General features: G+C 44.9%; 1 protein-coding gene across 1 annotated transcript in view; it reads left to right on the top strand.

The window, feature by feature from the left end:
* LOC128058509 (neuroendocrine convertase 2) overlaps window positions 1-16,997 on the top strand; it is a 234,350-nt gene that overhangs the window by 125,671 nt on the left and 91,682 nt on the right. Inside the window, exons 3-5 of the mRNA XM_052650991.1 lie at window positions 2,075-2,188; window positions 4,340-4,448; window positions 9,429-9,466. Coding sequence (XP_052506951.1) covers window positions 2,075-2,188; window positions 4,340-4,448; window positions 9,429-9,466 — 261 coding nt within the window. The remainder of the gene's footprint in view (window positions 1-2,074; window positions 2,189-4,339; window positions 4,449-9,428; window positions 9,467-16,997) is intronic.

Here is a 16,997-nt window from a genome sequence, read left to right on the forward strand (position 1 = left end):
CCTTCTAGAACTTTGTTGTGGACTTGCCAGCTTGTCAGGCAGGTTTTTCTTTTTTTGTTGTTGTTTTTGATGTTTTGTTTTGGCTGATTCCCAAATGTGATAGTACAGGACTGTCAGCAAAATCGGGAAAACCAGTACTCGAGAAACCAAGCGCCACACTTGGAGAGTTGGAGAACTCAGGTTTATTACACTGTCGAGCTTCCAGAAGAGCTAACACTCCAAGCTCTGAGCCCTGAACAAAGGGCTGACAGAGTTTCTTATACACAGACAGGCATGATTAGGCAGGTTTGGAGTATGAAATGGCAGTCTGCTCCTCTATTCTAGCCTGGAGAATCCCATGGACTGAGGAGCTTGCAGGGGCTAGGGCGATTGCAAAGAGCAGGACAAGGGCGGGTGAGATAAGCTCCAGTTCCTAGTATTGTGAGTCCCCACTTTCTGAGACCTACATGATCCAGACGTTGTAAGGAGCAAGCTGGGTTACAGAGGCAGAAGAAGCAGGAGATTATGTAAAATTTTTAATCTTCCTCTTCAGTATGGTGCCTCCAGAAAACTAGGCTGTGATGGGTCCACCCCCTCCCTCTCTAAATCACATTCATTCCCTTAATGCAAGTGTTCCGCTGTTTCATTTCACCTAATGCCCCCTACCACCTTCAGTTCAGTTCAGTTCAGTTGCTCAGTCATGTCCGACTCTTTGCAACCCCATGAACAGCAGCACGGCAGGCCTCCCTGTTCATCACCATCTCCCGGTGCTCACTCAGACTCACGTCCATCGAGTCACTGATGCCATCCAGCCATCTCATCCTCTGTCATCCCCTTCTCCTCCTGCTTCCAATCCCTCCCAGCATCAGAGTCTTCTCCAAGTCTTCGCATGAGGTGGCCAAAGTACTGGAGTTTCAGCTTTAGCATCAGTCCTTCCAAAGAAATCCTAGGGCTGATCTCCTTCAGAGTGAACTGGTTGGATCTCCTTGCAGTCCAAGGGACTCTCAAGAGTCTTCTCCAACACCACAGTTCAAAAGCATCAATTCTTTGGCGCTCAGCCTTCTTCACAGTCCAACTCTCACATCCATACATGACCACAGGAAAAACCATAGGCTTGACTAGACAGACCTGTGTTGGCAAAGTAATGTCTCTGCTTTTAAATATGCTATTTAGGTTGGTCATAACCTTTCTTTCAAGGAGTAAGCGTCTTTTAATTTCATGGCTGCAGTCACCATCTGCACTGATTTTGGAGCCCAGAAACATAAAGTCTGACACTGTTTCCACTGTTTCCCCATCTATTTCCCATGAAGTGATGGGACCAGATGCCGTGATCTTCGTTTTCTGAATGTTGAGCTTTAGGCCAACTTTTTCACTCTCTTCTTTCACTTTCATCAAGAGGCTTTTTAGCTCCTCTTCACTTTCTGCCATAAGGGTGGTGTCATCTGCATATCTGAGATTATTGATATTTCTCCCGGCAATCTTGATTCCAGCTTGTGTTTCTTCCAGTCCAGCGTTTCTCATGATGTACTCTGCATATAAGTTAAATAAGCAGGGTGACAATATACAGCCTTGACGTACTCCTTTTCCTATTTGGAACCAGTCTGTTGTTCCATGTCCAGTTCTAACTGTTGCTTCCTGACCTGCATACAGATTTCTCAAGAGGCAGGTCAGGTGGTCTGGTATTCCCACCTCTTTCAGAATTTTCCACAGTTTATTGTGATCCACACATTCAAAGGCTTTGGCATAGTCAATAAAGCAGAAATAGATGTTTTTTCTGGAACTCTCTTGCTTTTTTGATGATCCAGGGGACGTTGGCAATTTCAGACCACCTTATCTCCACATAATTCTTATTTTCACAAAAACTCAAAACTCACTGAAGGCCATCCCCATGGCCTTTGTTCAATGCAAACAACAGTAAATTATCTTGGGAAATAATCAGAAAGTAAGAGTGTTCATGAGATGAGCTCAGCTTCTACTGAGGAAAGAAAAAAAAAACACACATTATATACAAACGGAATTTGAATTTGTGGAAATGAATTCTAGAAGAGAGGTGTTCGGCCAATAGTCAGATAATACTCAAGCATTGTCATTCCAGGTAAAGAGGGCCTTGCAGCAGGAAGGATTCAACCGGAAAAAGCGAGGGTACAGAGACATCAACGAGATCGACATCAACGTGAACGACCCTCTTTTCACAAAGCAATGGTACCTGGTAAGCATCTCGGTCCCTTTCATAATGGTTCTCATCCTGGGACTTCAGACAAAAGATGCATTTCTATTTCCTCATTAGTCTGTGGGATGCTAGCCAGCACCAGCTTGGGGGAACTTTTCTGTCCCCTCTGATCAGTATTGATTTTCCATCACACTCCACACATCTGCTTTCTTTCTGGAACTACTAAACAGCCATGACCTGCAACTACCAAGAGCTGCTCAGTTCCTCCCAGACCAGTGTATAAGTGAAGACTTGCAGAAACATGTGAAAGTCAAGTCAAAGTTCTGGGAGGAGTAACCAGGGCCTCAGAAGGTATAGGACTGGGAGGCCAGGATGGGGCCACAGGAGTAAGAGAAAAGAGTCGGATGACTTCACAAGGGACAAGCAAGGGAACTCAGAGACTAGAGTTGCAGGAGTACCACCTATTGGTGCTTCCTACAATAATGGCAGTCAATTCAGTAGAGCTTAACTGATGCAGGAGTCAAGGCATGGAATCCTAGTCTGTCTGGTGAAACGAATATATTTTCACAACCTATTTGGGTGGGTTGGGTTACGTTTAAAAGAGATGGGCTCACGTGCCTCCAAACCAACCCAAACCACAGGGTATATGGAACGGAAGGGGTGACTAATTTGTAAATGTTTGTAATTTATAAACAGCCCATTGTAGGAATGCATCACAATTTTTCCCTTGGAGTTTCAGAGCTGGACTATGCTCTAGGCTTCAAGGCAGGGAATTCTACAAATCCAGTCTGGGTAACTGAATGAGTTTATGTGTGTTAGGATCGCCTAGGTGTCTAACAATAGCAAACAACCCGCAAATCAGAGTGGAATAACAACATCAAAGCTTGTTTCTCACTCACGTTATGCATCCAACACTTTGAAATGCCTTAGGTACCCAGGCTTCATCTTAGCTGCATCCCAACCCCTGGTTACACGAGCAACTCAATGGCGGGAGAAAAGCAGATCACACACTGGCTTCTAAAGCTTCTGCCTGGACATGATGAATGGCATGTAAATTCACATTCCATCGGCCAAAACCAGTCACATGGTTCTAACTTCCAGGGCATGAGGTGTCATCTTCACATGTGCCTATGAGAACAGTAGTCATTTCTGTGAAGAGCCCTAATAAGAGTTGATTCATTGGAAAAGACTCTGATGCTGGGAGGGATTGGGGGCAGGAGGAGAAGGGGATGACAGAGGATGAGATGGCTGGAAGGCATCACCGACTCAATGGACATGAGTTTGAGTGAAATCCAGGAGTTGGTGATGGACAGGGAGGCCTGGCGTGCTGCGATTCATGGGGTCGCAAACAGTCGGACACGAATGAGAGAGTGAACTGAACTGAACTGAATGATATTTACATGTTTCAGCAGCATCAGCATCGTACCAGCTACTTGTCATGGTGGGCATCTGTCAATGCCAGCTCTAACTTGCCTATTTTTTTTTAAATGATTTATCTTTGAGAGAATCTCCGCAGGACAAAAATGCATAAGAAGAGGGTAGTGAACATATTTGTATGGAATTTTTCTTTTTACCTTTTCTTTCTTTTTTGATTTTTTAAAGGGGGGAGGCTTTTTTATTTCTTATATTAGAACTTGCACTAAAGGTGAGGCAGCTCTCTTTAATTCAGTCCAACAAATAATTTTAAGTGAGACTTGGTGTGGGGATATTGAGCTTAAAAAGGTAAATAGAGCATGCTCCCTCTTGCAAAGGATATTATTATTTAGTGAGGAAATTATTCAATCAGAATAAAGCAAGACAAAATGAACTAACTTCTGAAAGTGAGGAATAAATACAGAGCTACAAGAGTTGTGAGCACTTAATTCTAAACTGGGGAGGATTTCTTGCAATGTTGGCCTTCAGGAGTTTAAAGATGATGATCCAGTAATAAGAGGTAGGGAGACAGAATATTTGAATATTTCCATGAGACAAAAAATGCCAGTGCTCTGTGTATCAAAAAACAGAAGGAGCAGACTAGAAGAGGTAGATGGAGGGAACACCCCAAAGTCCTGTCTCATGGCAGACATGACCTCTGAACTGGCCCTGAAATATCAGGTGGCTGCAGAGTGTGTCAAGCAAATACTTACCATCTGGTGCTTTACCATCTACACCGAACTAATAAGAGCCTCTGCTTTGGCATTCTTGAACCAGATCAATACTGGGCAAGCTGATGGTACTCCCGGTCTCGACTTGAATGTGGCAGAAGCCTGGGAGCTGGGATACACAGGGAAAGGTGTTACCATTGGAATTATGGACGATGGTGAGTATTCCGAAGGCTTCACTCATCTGGAACCAAGTGTGTCTTTTGCATGTCTTTGGAACGGAAAAGATCCATCATTCGGGAGATGCTAGTCAGAGGTAGGAGGGCCAGAGGCTGGGCATGGTCATGTACACTGTGGCGACATCCTCACCCTCCTCACATCAGTGATCCCCAAGCCCTTCACAAATATGTACTGAATTAAGAAGTTTACATTTTTTTAATGAACAAATGAAAGTTGACCATCACTGAACTATAATTCCTCATTGGGGCCACTGGACTTCCCTGGTGGCTCAATGGTAAAGAATCCACCTGCCAGGGCAAGAGAGGTGGGTTCGATCCCTGGGTTGGGAAGATCTCCTGGGGAAGGAAATGGCAACCCACTCCAGCATTCTTGCCTGGGAAATCCCACAGATAGAGAAGCCTGGCAGGCTGCAGTCCATGGGGGTCACGAAACAGCCAGACAGGATTTAGCAACTAAACAACAGCAACAGCAAACACTGCTTGTATCTTACCTTGAAACAGCTTCTAAACCTGTTTATATTGACCTATGTCTCTAGATCCACACTGTTCAATGTAGTAGCCACTACCATACGTGGCTCTTTACATTTAAGTTTTAATTAGTAAAAGCTAAATACAGTTAAAATTTCAATTCCTCAATCACATTCACTTAATATCAAGGTCTCAGTAACCACATGGGGCTAGTGGCAATTCAATTCCACTTCATTTCTATCTTCACAGAAAGTTCCATGAGGCAGTGTGGCTCTAGATCCCCAAAAGCATTTTGACTTTATTGCTGCTTTCAGAATGAGCCCTGGTAAAGCAAACTGATCACAGTTTACTATACTTGCCCCCCTGTAATGTTAATTCTATCCCACATGCCTGCCTGACAAAGATTTAGCAGAGCTTTAATTTTTATATATCATGATTTGAAAACCAAAGGGTTTGATGAACCGCTGTTTTTCTAACTACACGTGCCATTGGCTCTGCTGAGATTCTGGAGTACCTCTACCCTGCAGGCTTCTCATTGGGGATGCACTTTCACCTCTCATCAGCCGTCTGGACCCTCCATAAAAGCTCCGCTGGGCAGTATTGGTCCAATTACATATAAAGTCTGTACAGAAATGAAGCAATGGAGCCTTTCTCTTCTCAAGATCCTCAAAGAATATGATGTTCTCTAAAGCAAGCCTTTGAAGCAGAATTGATGGAAAACAAGGACAGGCAGGGTACTTAAAATCGGTGTGTCTTTGTGTGGGCTCAATTAAATATCGACATGAAAACAATGCTCAGTGCTTTCTGAGGTGTGAGATGTTTTGAAGTGGAGGCAAAAGCTTTCTTCAGTGGCTGAGGGCTTTCACAGGAAAAAAATAAAGGAGCTCTCACAAGAGTGAGTGTGTGTATGTGTGTATGTGTGTGCACACACTCATGCCATTGTGGGCAGCTTACCTGTTTTTCCTTCCTGACGCTTTGGCTCAGAAAGCACCATGGTTGAGGCCAGCTCACCTAGGAGAAAGATGCATGTAGGTTTGGGGGGAACCTGCCTAGGTTATACTGGAATCACCATTTCATCACTAAGCATCTGGGGGATCAGAGCAGCACCCTTAAAAGTGGTCACAGGCAGGCACCTTGCTCGTGCAAAACCTCCAAAGTCTCAACTGAACTGTTAACATTGTAACTAAGGATATGCACATGCAGCCCCTTGTTGATTCCCTGAGGGCTGCAGAACTGCCAGCGATTCCTGAGGATTTGGACTGTTGTACAGAGTCGGACACGACTGAAGCGACTTAGCAGCAGCAGCAGCATAGACTTGCAAACGAATGACAGGATACTAATGGTTTCTCAACAAAAGTATAACCAAATATTTATCATTTGTGCACCATATTGCATCATGATTGGCGATGAGTCAGCGCCCCCTGTAGACTGCAAGCCTTAGGTGGCTGTTCAGCTCAGATTCTGTTATCTAAATGGTCTGTGTTTTTCCAAGACCTGCGTAGCACCTGGCATTCATTGCTGAACATAAACCTGTGAATAAAAACAAGAATGAATCCATTAATAATACAAGAATTGAAAAATAAATAAGCTGATTAAGAAGATGTATTCAGTGTCTTCTGCCTCAAAAGATAATCAAATATACCAAAACATTGAAATACTATTTAATTACCAGGTTATCATTTTCATGCTTAGTTCATTATTTTTCTGGATCATGTCTGTCATCCTTAATCCATCTGTCAATAATCCTCTTCCTCAGACCAAAGTCTGTGTCTGTTCTAACTTAACATTCAGTCTTCTACTTAACCTAATTAAAGATCCTTTATTTTAATTGCACTAAATTTATCTTGTTTTAATTCTGATTTCCTTCAGTCTTCAAATTATCTCTTGGCTTCAATATTTTCCCATCAGAGAGATGAGACTACCGCATCTTAGAAAATTCCTCTCCTAAGTAACTTGAATCGTCAGAACAGGAAGCCATATTTTAAAAATTAACTGTTAGGGAAAAAGAAACTTATTCTCTGCATGTGTGTATATCTTTTCTTTTAAACTTATCTGTTTGTAACAACATGTTTTGCCTAACAATGAGTGCACAAAATGTTACCAATTTCAACAAACATATAGGACAATTTAATTTCAACACAACACTCTAAAACCAAGTTGTTGCTGTCGTTCAGTCTCAGTCGTGTTGGACTTTTGTGATCCCATGGACTGCAGCACACCAGGCTTCCCTGTCCTTCACTATCTCCCAGAGTTTGCTTACACTCATGTCCATGGAGTTGGTGATGCCATCCAACCAACTCATCCTCTGTCACCCCTTTCTCTTCCTGCCCTCAGTCTTTCCCAGCATCAAGGTCCTTTCTAATGAGTCAGCTCTTTGCCTCAGGTGGCCAAAATATTGGAGCTGCAGCTTCAGCGTCAGTCCTTCCAGTAAATATTCAGGACTGATTTCCTTTAGGATTGACTGATTTGATCTCCTTGCAGTCCAAGGGACTCTTAAGAGTCTTCTCAAACACCACAGTTCAAAAGCATCAATGCTTTGGCACTCAGATTCTTTATAGTCCAACTCTCACATCCATACATGACTACTGCAAAAACCATAGCTTTGACTAGATGGACCTTTGTCAGCAAAGTGATGTCTCTGCTTTTGAATATGCTGTCTAGGTTTGTCATAGCTTTTCTCCCAAGGAACAAGCATCTTTTCATTTCATGGCTGCAGTCACAGTCTGCAGTGATTTTGGAGCTCAAGAAAATAAAGCCTGTAGACTTTTGAATTATTTCTTCTTTCTGCACCATCCACAAAACTCTAGTAATGTGGTCAATGGAGGTACTGATGAGGATGCAAGAAATGTAATTGGTTATGTGTTTACTGTAAGCTGAACACTTTCAATGAACTGGCTCCAACCTCGAAAACCGCTTTTCGAGGAGAACAGTACTTCCGTTTCAAAGATGAGGAAGCTGAGACTCTGAATCTATGCGGCCAGAGTCACACAAACATTTCAGTGCCTGAGCCCGGATAGAACTGGATCTGGTAGTCTCACAGCCTGTGCTTATCCCCAGCTCCATCCCACAGCCTACACTGACATCTCTGAATCAGGGTCCAGAACAAGGGTCTGAAACTTTAAAAATATTAGCCTTTATATCTTCCTCCCCCTGTCTTCCTGCAGCTCTGGGGAGCAGGGTAAAGAGGTGAAAGAGAAGGGCCTGGCTAACGTCTCCCAAACTGTAGAAAGCAGAGTAACAACAGAAGTTGTTTCTGATGTGAAAACATCAGTAGATGAGTGACTCCCAGTCCAGGAATTACTTGTGCAACCAGAAAAAAAAAAAAGGAAAACTTCTTTTTAAAAATATACATTTGGATGCAAGTTCTTTTTTGCAGGACAAAGCTACAAGGTGGCCCGGCCTTGTTATGCATGTAGCAAAGATGATCGACACTTAATGATGATCAAGACTTAATGATGCCTCTGGCTTGCAAATATTGCAACCCAATAAAGTTACTGATGCCTCTGGAATAAGACGCACTGTTTTCACCCCTACCGGGTTGAGAAGAAAGCAAGCACAGAGAGGCCAAGTACCTTGCCTGAAGTCACTCAGCCAGTCAGCAGCATGGTTGGAATTAAAACTCTGGTCTTTGACTCCAAAGTCTACACTCATAACCATGATACTAGGTAGTGCAGGAACCCAGCCAGTTTCTGAAAGGGCTGGATGCTCTGATGTTGTTGCTGCTTTTCAATGATTAGATGATACTACAGACCTGGATGAGAGCTTTGCAATTTGCCCTTTGAAGTTCCACAGTGCTTTCTGAGATCTACATGTTGATGGAAGCCAGCAGCGTCAGGGACCATAATCCTACCGCTGCAATGACCCTTGGACAATGAGACAGGCCACAGGCAGGAGAAAGCACAGGACTCCCACCAGAAGACTCATGGTCTCGGGCTCCCTGGAAAGCTTTCTGCAAAAACAAGAAGTAGTTCCCACCTGGGACACCTCCAGGAAGCCACTTGCCCTTTGCCTAATGGCTTTTCTTGCCAAGCCATGTTTCTCTTGTTATTTCTGTGCCTGGCAATGCTCTCCTAATCCACTGCTGTCTGAGCCCCGTTAAATAATCATTGCTTTTCCTCCCCAGGGCAGGCTTCACTGCAGAAGAAATGCCAGCTGATGCTTTAGAAATGTCAGAACTTCCACAATCTCTTAGATCACTTCTCGGATGAGACATCCATCTTGGAGCCACTAAGCTGACATTTGTGTCAGAAGTGTTATGCTAGGGCCCCGAGCTGTAACTGGCTTCACTCCTCTGACACATCCGGTGGCCACTGGCTCTGCATCTTGGGGGGAGGGGGCAATGCCCTCCCCCAGGGGTACATGAAGCAGGGGCCCAGCGTTCACCCCATCCCCATCTTCCAACACCGCACAGAAGGCACCTTCTTGAGCAGGTTTCCTGAGGATGCATGGCAGGTATTAACCCTCTGTTCCTGTGCTCTTGTCTTTTCGCAGGAATTGACTATCTCCACCCGGATCTGGCCTCGAACTACGTAAGTGTAAGCTGCCCTGTGTGGGGAATCGCACGTGTCCTAAATGCTCTGATGCCCCTGGTGGTGGGAGGACACACGCACACACACACATGCCTGCACGTAGGCCACACCCAGGGCACACAGGTACCCTGCACATGAGTCAAAGACAGACGAGGCGTGGGGCCGGGAGCAGGCAAAGGTGAGTGACTTTGGAGAGAAAAACAAGGAAATGAGGTCTGAAAGGATAAAGTGTCAAGAAAGAAAAGGTAGAGGGAGCAGGGAGAGAGAGCCTTGGCAAAGTTTAAAATCAGCTCCAGCTGAGGACATTGACTGGAGGATGGAAATGAGCCATTTGGGTTCTTGCTGGACAACACCGATGGCAAAAAGCCCAAAGGGCAGCAACTCACACAAAACCCACAGCTTTATGAGAGCAAGCACGCCACCTTCTTAAGATTATCTTTGTCCTGATGACTTTCCCCACAAATCCAAATATGGCGTATAGCATCCCTTGACAGAGGAGAAATATTAACAGGGAATCATAGTAAATGTCTGGGCTCTGACTCTTGACCCAGCAAGTCACCTGCTGATTTCTGATAAGATCTGCAAACCCTTTAAACTTATGTGATCACTTTACCCAGGGAGTATACCATTAAAGCATCAGTGTAGTCACTTAAAATAACCCAAACTATTACTAAGCTCTATTTCTCCTACAACTTCCAGATCTGGGTATTTTTCTTTTTAGTATTTTGGTTGCTGAAAAGACTCATATATTTAGAGAATATAGATTTAAATAGAGGAAAGATGATTAACAAGAAGAAATATTTGGGGATCCACGTTCTTCCTGGAAGGTATGTGTCCACACAGCAAAACAAGAAGGGAGATTTTACATGCGTGCGGTGGACAGGAAATCAGGAAGCAGAACACAGACATGCTGGGTTTCTATTGATCTCATGGGTCTTATAAACCTAGAAGAGAGTACACCGGGCTGAGAATCTTTTTTAATGGAAAAAAAAAGTTAAATTAATCATTGGCATTGTCCAGCCAATGTGCCTCCAGAGAGAAACAACAGGCATCAATCCAAAGCTCATTGGATGGATGGGAATCCACTCTGCTAGATCAGGCAATAAAGAACTGGGACTTCCCTGGTAGTCCAGTCGCAAAGACTTCACCTTCCAACACGAGGGGTGTAGGTTCAATTCGCTGGTCGGAGAGCTAAAACCCCACATGCCTTGGGGTCAAAAAATCGAAAGGTAAAACAGAAACAATAATGTAACAAATTCAGTAAAGACTTAAAAAAATAGATCAAAAAAAGGAAAGAACTGTCTAAGAGCTGTTTCAATAGATTCAGACTCCCAACCATCTGCAGAGTCTAAGGACAGCAGGCACTCCTCCTCTCCAGCCTCCCTGCTGGCACATGAAGCCACTGCCTGGCTGTTCCTCCACTTCCTTAGAGGGACCGCCCCACGCAGGGCCTTGTCTGTCTCCTTGAAAGCCTCGTGTGTGCATTCACGTGTCCAGCTCTTCTCGACCCCATGGACTGTAGCCCGCCAGACTCCTCAGTCCATGGACTTTTCCAGGCAAGAATACTGGAGTGGATTGCCGTTTCCTCCTCCAGGGGATATTCCCCACCCAGGGATGGAGACATCTCTTGCATCTCCAGCATTGGCAGGTGGATTCTTTACCACTTTTGCCACCTGGACTACTCCAAAGACCTGCCTCCCCCAGAAATGCAGAACCATGGAGAGTTTGCCAAGGAGAGGTGGGGAGATGCATGTGCCTTGTTCTCTCCCAGTTTCTGATCTTGGAAGCCCTTCCTTACAGAGAAATGGTAGGGACAACCAGTTGTAGGCGGAGGTTCGGCTTCAGGGCTGCCCTTGCAACTGAGGCACTTCTATTTTCCTCTCTGAATGAATTCCTCTTGCAACGTGTAGAGCATCAGTGCGGGGTGGCTGCCAGTAAGGCTGGACAGCAGACAGTACATGCCTCTCTCTTTCTAAGGCCACATACTGCCCTTACTGGAAATTGACCTGGCCACCCCTGCTCAGCCCAGGTGTTTCTGTGACAGCTGTTCCCAACACCGGTCACCAGATTAAAAAGAGATAGTAATTCAACACCAATCACCAGATTAAAAAGAGACAGTAATTCAAGTGGGAAAAAAAGTCTTCTGGGGCTCTGGTGAATGGTAGGAATAATGCCAGTGGACAGTGTCATTCACCTGCCAAAAACCCTCATCTGAAATCGGGAAAGTGAAAGATACACATTGAGGGGTGTCAGCTCCCCTCAAATCTGCAATGTCAGAACACATCTGAAAAGTCTATGAGTTCTTTGAGTGCCATTTTCTTTTTTCCTTTTCTTTCCTTTGTTTCTTTCCAAAACAAATGTTTCTAATTAGAAAATACATACATGTCCTCTATAGAACATGCAGAAAAACATAAAACAGATTCAGAACTAGCTATATTACTGTTCTTAACATTTTGACATATTTTGGACTTCATTTCTATGTGTATATTTCTAATAAAATTGGGCTCTTGTTGCATATACAATATCCCCCCTTCCATGCATTATGTCATATTTTTATATTATCAAATAATCTTCAAAACCTGATTATAAAAGCTATATAGTATTGCCTCATGTGGTAATTTACTTAAACTCTCCCATCCCCAATAATTGGACAACTAGGTTGCCTCCAATGGGCATCTCACTCTTAGAGAGGTAGTGACAGATGGTGACAAGGGTGGTTGAGGGTCTCCAAACCACAACAGGCTAAGGAGAGTGAAAAGAATTGGAACTCACACTCACACACACACACAACTTAAGAAGCACATTAAATACATTTCCAAATATTTCCAGTTTTCTAGAATGGATGAGGCATTCAACCTGTTCAGCAGTTTCTCCCATGAAAATTCCCACCAATGAGTGACCAATTGCAGGAGGATTTCAGTTCAGTTAAAGCAAAAACTAATGATTAAAGAAGAAATAAAAAGCAGTAGCTCTCCCAGGAAGTAATGAGTCTCCTTACCTGAGAATGTTCGTGAAGAGCATTGATGGCCATTTGGCAGGGTTGTTGAAGAAATGACTTAAACTAGATGACATCTAAGACCCAAATGGAAACTGTGAGCTCTGGACAGAACCGCATGATTCAACAACTTCCAACCAGAGGAAGGGTCCATGTCTTCAGCACTCACCAAAACGCTTTTAACTTTATGGAGTGAGTATATCTAACTATACGTGCCTTCGAACATGTCCTCTGTCTTTGGTAGAAGTGAGAAAACTGAACACCCAAAGAGCTTATCCTTACCTCCTCAGCGGAAAACTTGAACCAGCTAGTTTTCACCAGTTAGTCATGCGTCTCCTTCACTCTGGGTAGAGTTGAAAGTGACAACTTTAAAGCTACTTTAAAGCAACTTTAATGCTGCCAGATTTATCCTCTTTATTTTTAATTAAAAATTTTACACTACAATTAACAGAATAAGGATGGCAAGTGGAGCAGACCTGCCGAAGAGGGCAGTGAAGTCAGCGGATGGTGATAAACTCGAAAATTGTTTGAGCAAAGGACTAACGGGCAGCTTCACACCTTGTTAGGTGACTTAATGGCGTGGATCCGAGAGCTAGCCAGCGCTCTTCTAGAGAAATGTACTAACTTTGGGGAGGTCCACGTTTGGGTTCCAGCCGAAGGGTTTGAGGGCAAGTGGTTTATTTGGGAGGTGACCTTAGGAAGCAAGACGAGAGACAGGGAGAATGAGATGGGAGAGGGAAGGCAGCCGGCAGGAGGTGCATTTCAAGCAAGTCACCATGGCAAACCAGCTGGAACTTAATCCCACTGCGGCATCTGTGAGCACATGCTGGGCACCAGAGTTCTCCCACACGGGATGGGACACCTGGAAGCTGGGGTGTTTATACCGCAGCTCCCATCAGTCATTGCTGAGGGCTGCTCCCAGGGGACGTTAAGACCCCACCACCTCTGCCCTCCCCAACATCTCGGGAAGAGCCCTCCACAAACAGAAGTGGGAACAGGCAGCTGGAGCCCATCAAGGGTGTGGAAACGACAGGCTGGGTCCTGGCAACATCTGCCTGAGGGAGGGTGACTTGGCAACTTATTAAAGGTTAAAATAAACAGAAACGTGCTCAGGAAGAAGTAAAAGCCCCTATCAGAGGCTCTTAGACAAAAGGACAAAAACTTCTTCATAATCAAACCAGGAAAAACGTTTCCCAGAGCAGAATTACTATCAAAGCTTGTTTATTCTGTGTATCGAAAGACAAGACTCAAGGTAGGCTGGTCGGCCAGCATTCTTTCCATTTAAACTGAGAATTTGAATCCTCTGAAAATTAATATATAAATGTAAGTCGTTAGTGTTAATTTAATTCAACAACTCCACCCTGATCTGTTGAGTGTTAGGAGCAAGAAATGATAGTGGCCACTTCCACTGTTGCTCTGTTGTTCTATGATTGAATTTAACCTGAGGATCCACTCTCCCTGGTAAACGCTCACTATTCCAAATAAATAAATTATCTCTCTTCATCTCAATAGTAACAACATGAAATGAGTCTTGGCCAAGTCCCTATTTCAGACCAAGCTGAAATCAGTGTTCCTTTACCAGCCTCTCTGGAGAAACAGTCTGGATATGGGCTCCAACTCAATCAGATGGCCATACATTGGGCCCACTGTGGTGAGCCCCAAGAAAGAGAAACCAGACACAGAGGTCCTTCAGAGGAGCCTGTGGTTGTAATGACATAGGCCCGGGGCATGACTTGCAGGTGAGGGGTGGGCAGGCAGCGGGGGTCGCTGCCTTTGTGCTGGGTGGTCCCCTGCAGCAATGATCATGTGTTCACAGTGCAGGTCCACGCCTGGGGTCCTCCCAGGCCTGCAGGATAGAGGGAGACTTTGGTTTAAGGACAGGCAGGTGTGACCGAGGTGGCAGCTTTCAGGGTGCGGGACAGGTGAAGCCAAGCATCTCCCACTTTGTTCCCAAGCCCGCTCTGCTGAAGCTGATGGGGTGAAGTGATGGCTGGCAGTTCTGTAAAATCCAGAAAGGGCCTCCATCTGTGGCGGGGGTTTGGGGGGGTGGCGTTTCTCAGAGGCAGACCTGAAACAAAGACTTGAAGGCAAGCAGTTTACCAGGGAGGAGACCAGAGTGGGTGTCGGCCAATTCTCCCCAACTTGCTGGCCACCCACACAGAACAGGGCCAGGTAGGGCGTGGGGCTGACACTGGGGCAGTGGCCAGCACACCCCCAAGGCCAGCGTGGAAACTGAGTGAACCCTGAGCGCGACTCCTGGCTTCCCGGCTCACAGACGTGCAAACTTAGACTCACCAAGTAAACCTCTGTGAACTTTAATTTCCCAGCAGGTGTGCTGTGAGGTATCGTTGAAAGACTGTGTGTGTATCTCCTGATAGATAATGTCTGTGCTCAGTCACTCAGTCGTGTCCAACTCTTTGCAACCCCATGGACTGTAGCCCACCAGGCTCCTCTATCCGTGGAATTTCCCAGGTAAGAATACTGGAGTGGGTTGCCATTTCCTTCTCCAGGGGAACTTCCCAACCTGGGGATCAAACTCAAGTATCCTGCATTGCAGGTGGATTCTTTATCATGAGCTATCTGGGAAGCCCCTGAAAGATAACAGATGCTCAATAAACGTCCATTTCTTTCTGAAAAAAGTTGAGATGACACAGGCAGCCGGTCCTGATAGATAAACAGGGACACGAGCTTAGTGTTATTAAAAGAGAAAACAGGGCGCCTCCAGACTCAAAGTAAGACTGTGAGGCTAGGAAAGCAGAGGGTGAAAGGTGAAGGTTACCCAAGTCAATCTCAGAGATGGATTTGAAAAAGAACATCCAAGCCAACAGAAGAAACAGGCAGAGAGGACCCTTTGCTTGAAGCCAAGATGGAAGGAAGAGGTCCCAGTGACATATTAGGGTCATTTTTATGCAGCAGCTCTACAGTTTCCCACGCTAGACTCTCTTCCAGGTCCTCTCACAGTGACCGAGGCCATCCCAGCCTAAGAGAAAACAGATTTGTCTGGCCCCATCCCAGACCTACAGAAACAAAATCTCTAGGAATAAGCCTCATCATATGTATTTCTTTGACAATATTCCCAGATTTTGAGTGCTGAAGAATTGATCCTTTTGAACTTCGGTGTTGGAGAAAACTCTTGAGAGTCCCGGGACTGCAAGGAGATACAATCAGTCAATCCCAAAGGAAATCAACCCTGAATATTCATTGGAAGGACTGATGCTGAAGCTGAAACCCCAATACTTTTGCCACCTGATGCAAAGAGTTGACTCATTGAAAAAGACCCTGATGCTGGGAAAGATTGAAGGCAGGAGGAGAAGGGGACGACAGAGGATGAGATGGTTGGATGGCATCATCGACTCAATGGACAGGAGTTTGAGCAAGCTCCAGGAGATGGTGAAGGACAGGGAAGCCTGGTGTGCTGCAGTCCATGGGGTGGCAAAGAGTCAGACACGATGACTAAACAACGGCCAGATTCTGATGGTTCACCTCATCATTTGTTTTGACACTTTCCTCATTCATTTATTTACAAATCCAGTTATTTACTCAACAATGCTATTTCCAACAAATGTATGACCCTATTGCAACCAGATCACAAGCTCTTTGTAGGGAAGTGAGTACCTTTTCGATTTTGTGTCCTTCTTAACGTTTAGCACAGCACTGAGCGGGCATTTAATAAATCTGTGTCAAATTTCATTGCATATTAATCAATCACAATTGCATATTAATGAATCAATCCTTTTGCAAATGAAATCAGGACCTCAATCATGTGTTGGGCCTCTGTTAGTGGTGATGGGGAACCCTGGTATGCAGCTCTCATCCACCTCCACCCCGTGCTGCATCACCTGTGTCACTGGTGAGGGGCACAGAGGACCACAGAGGTTAACTGAGGTTTCCCCCCAACCCCCCACCCACCCCCGTGGCTGAAGACCTGGAGAGAATGTGATTCTCAGCATGGATAATCCACCTACAGATAACCAAGAGCTCCTTCTTTTCTGTAATGCTTAGAACTCTCGAGGTTGGTAGGAATGAAAGTAAGTTCTCAGATGGGAGAAGACAAATTATGCTCTTTGTTTCAGTTCAAAATTTGGAACATTATTTATGCTCCAGGGTTGTAATTTCACCAACGGAAGTTCTTGGAAAAGAAAAGAGGCCACCCCCTAGGACCTGTACTTTTCCACTCTTTTGATGGGCTCCTGACTGTGACTGGCTTTGAAGAGGGGCCTTTGGAGCGCCCTGAAGGGCTGTCAGAACGCAGCCTGCAGCAGGTAGCTTTGAGCTCGGGCCCTGTGCTTGCTGGGAAGCCGCCATGATAAAAGGGTGGCGGCCGGAAGTGACCAGGCCTCAGTCCTGAATGACTCAGATGCTATGAAGTATTGATTGCATGCATCACTTCAGGCTTTTAGGCTGATTAATATTTAAATAAAGCACATTAATATTGCATATGCAATTGAGGTTGAAACAACCTTGTTGGAAGAAGGAGCTGGGTTTCTTTTGATGTACTCATTAATGCTGGCCAGATTACCATGAGCACTCAATCAC

Source organism: Budorcas taxicolor, chromosome 13, assembly GCF_023091745.1.
Source record: "Budorcas taxicolor isolate Tak-1 chromosome 13, Takin1.1, whole genome shotgun sequence".
Taxonomy (NCBI): Eukaryota; Metazoa; Chordata; class Mammalia; order Artiodactyla; family Bovidae; genus Budorcas; species Budorcas taxicolor.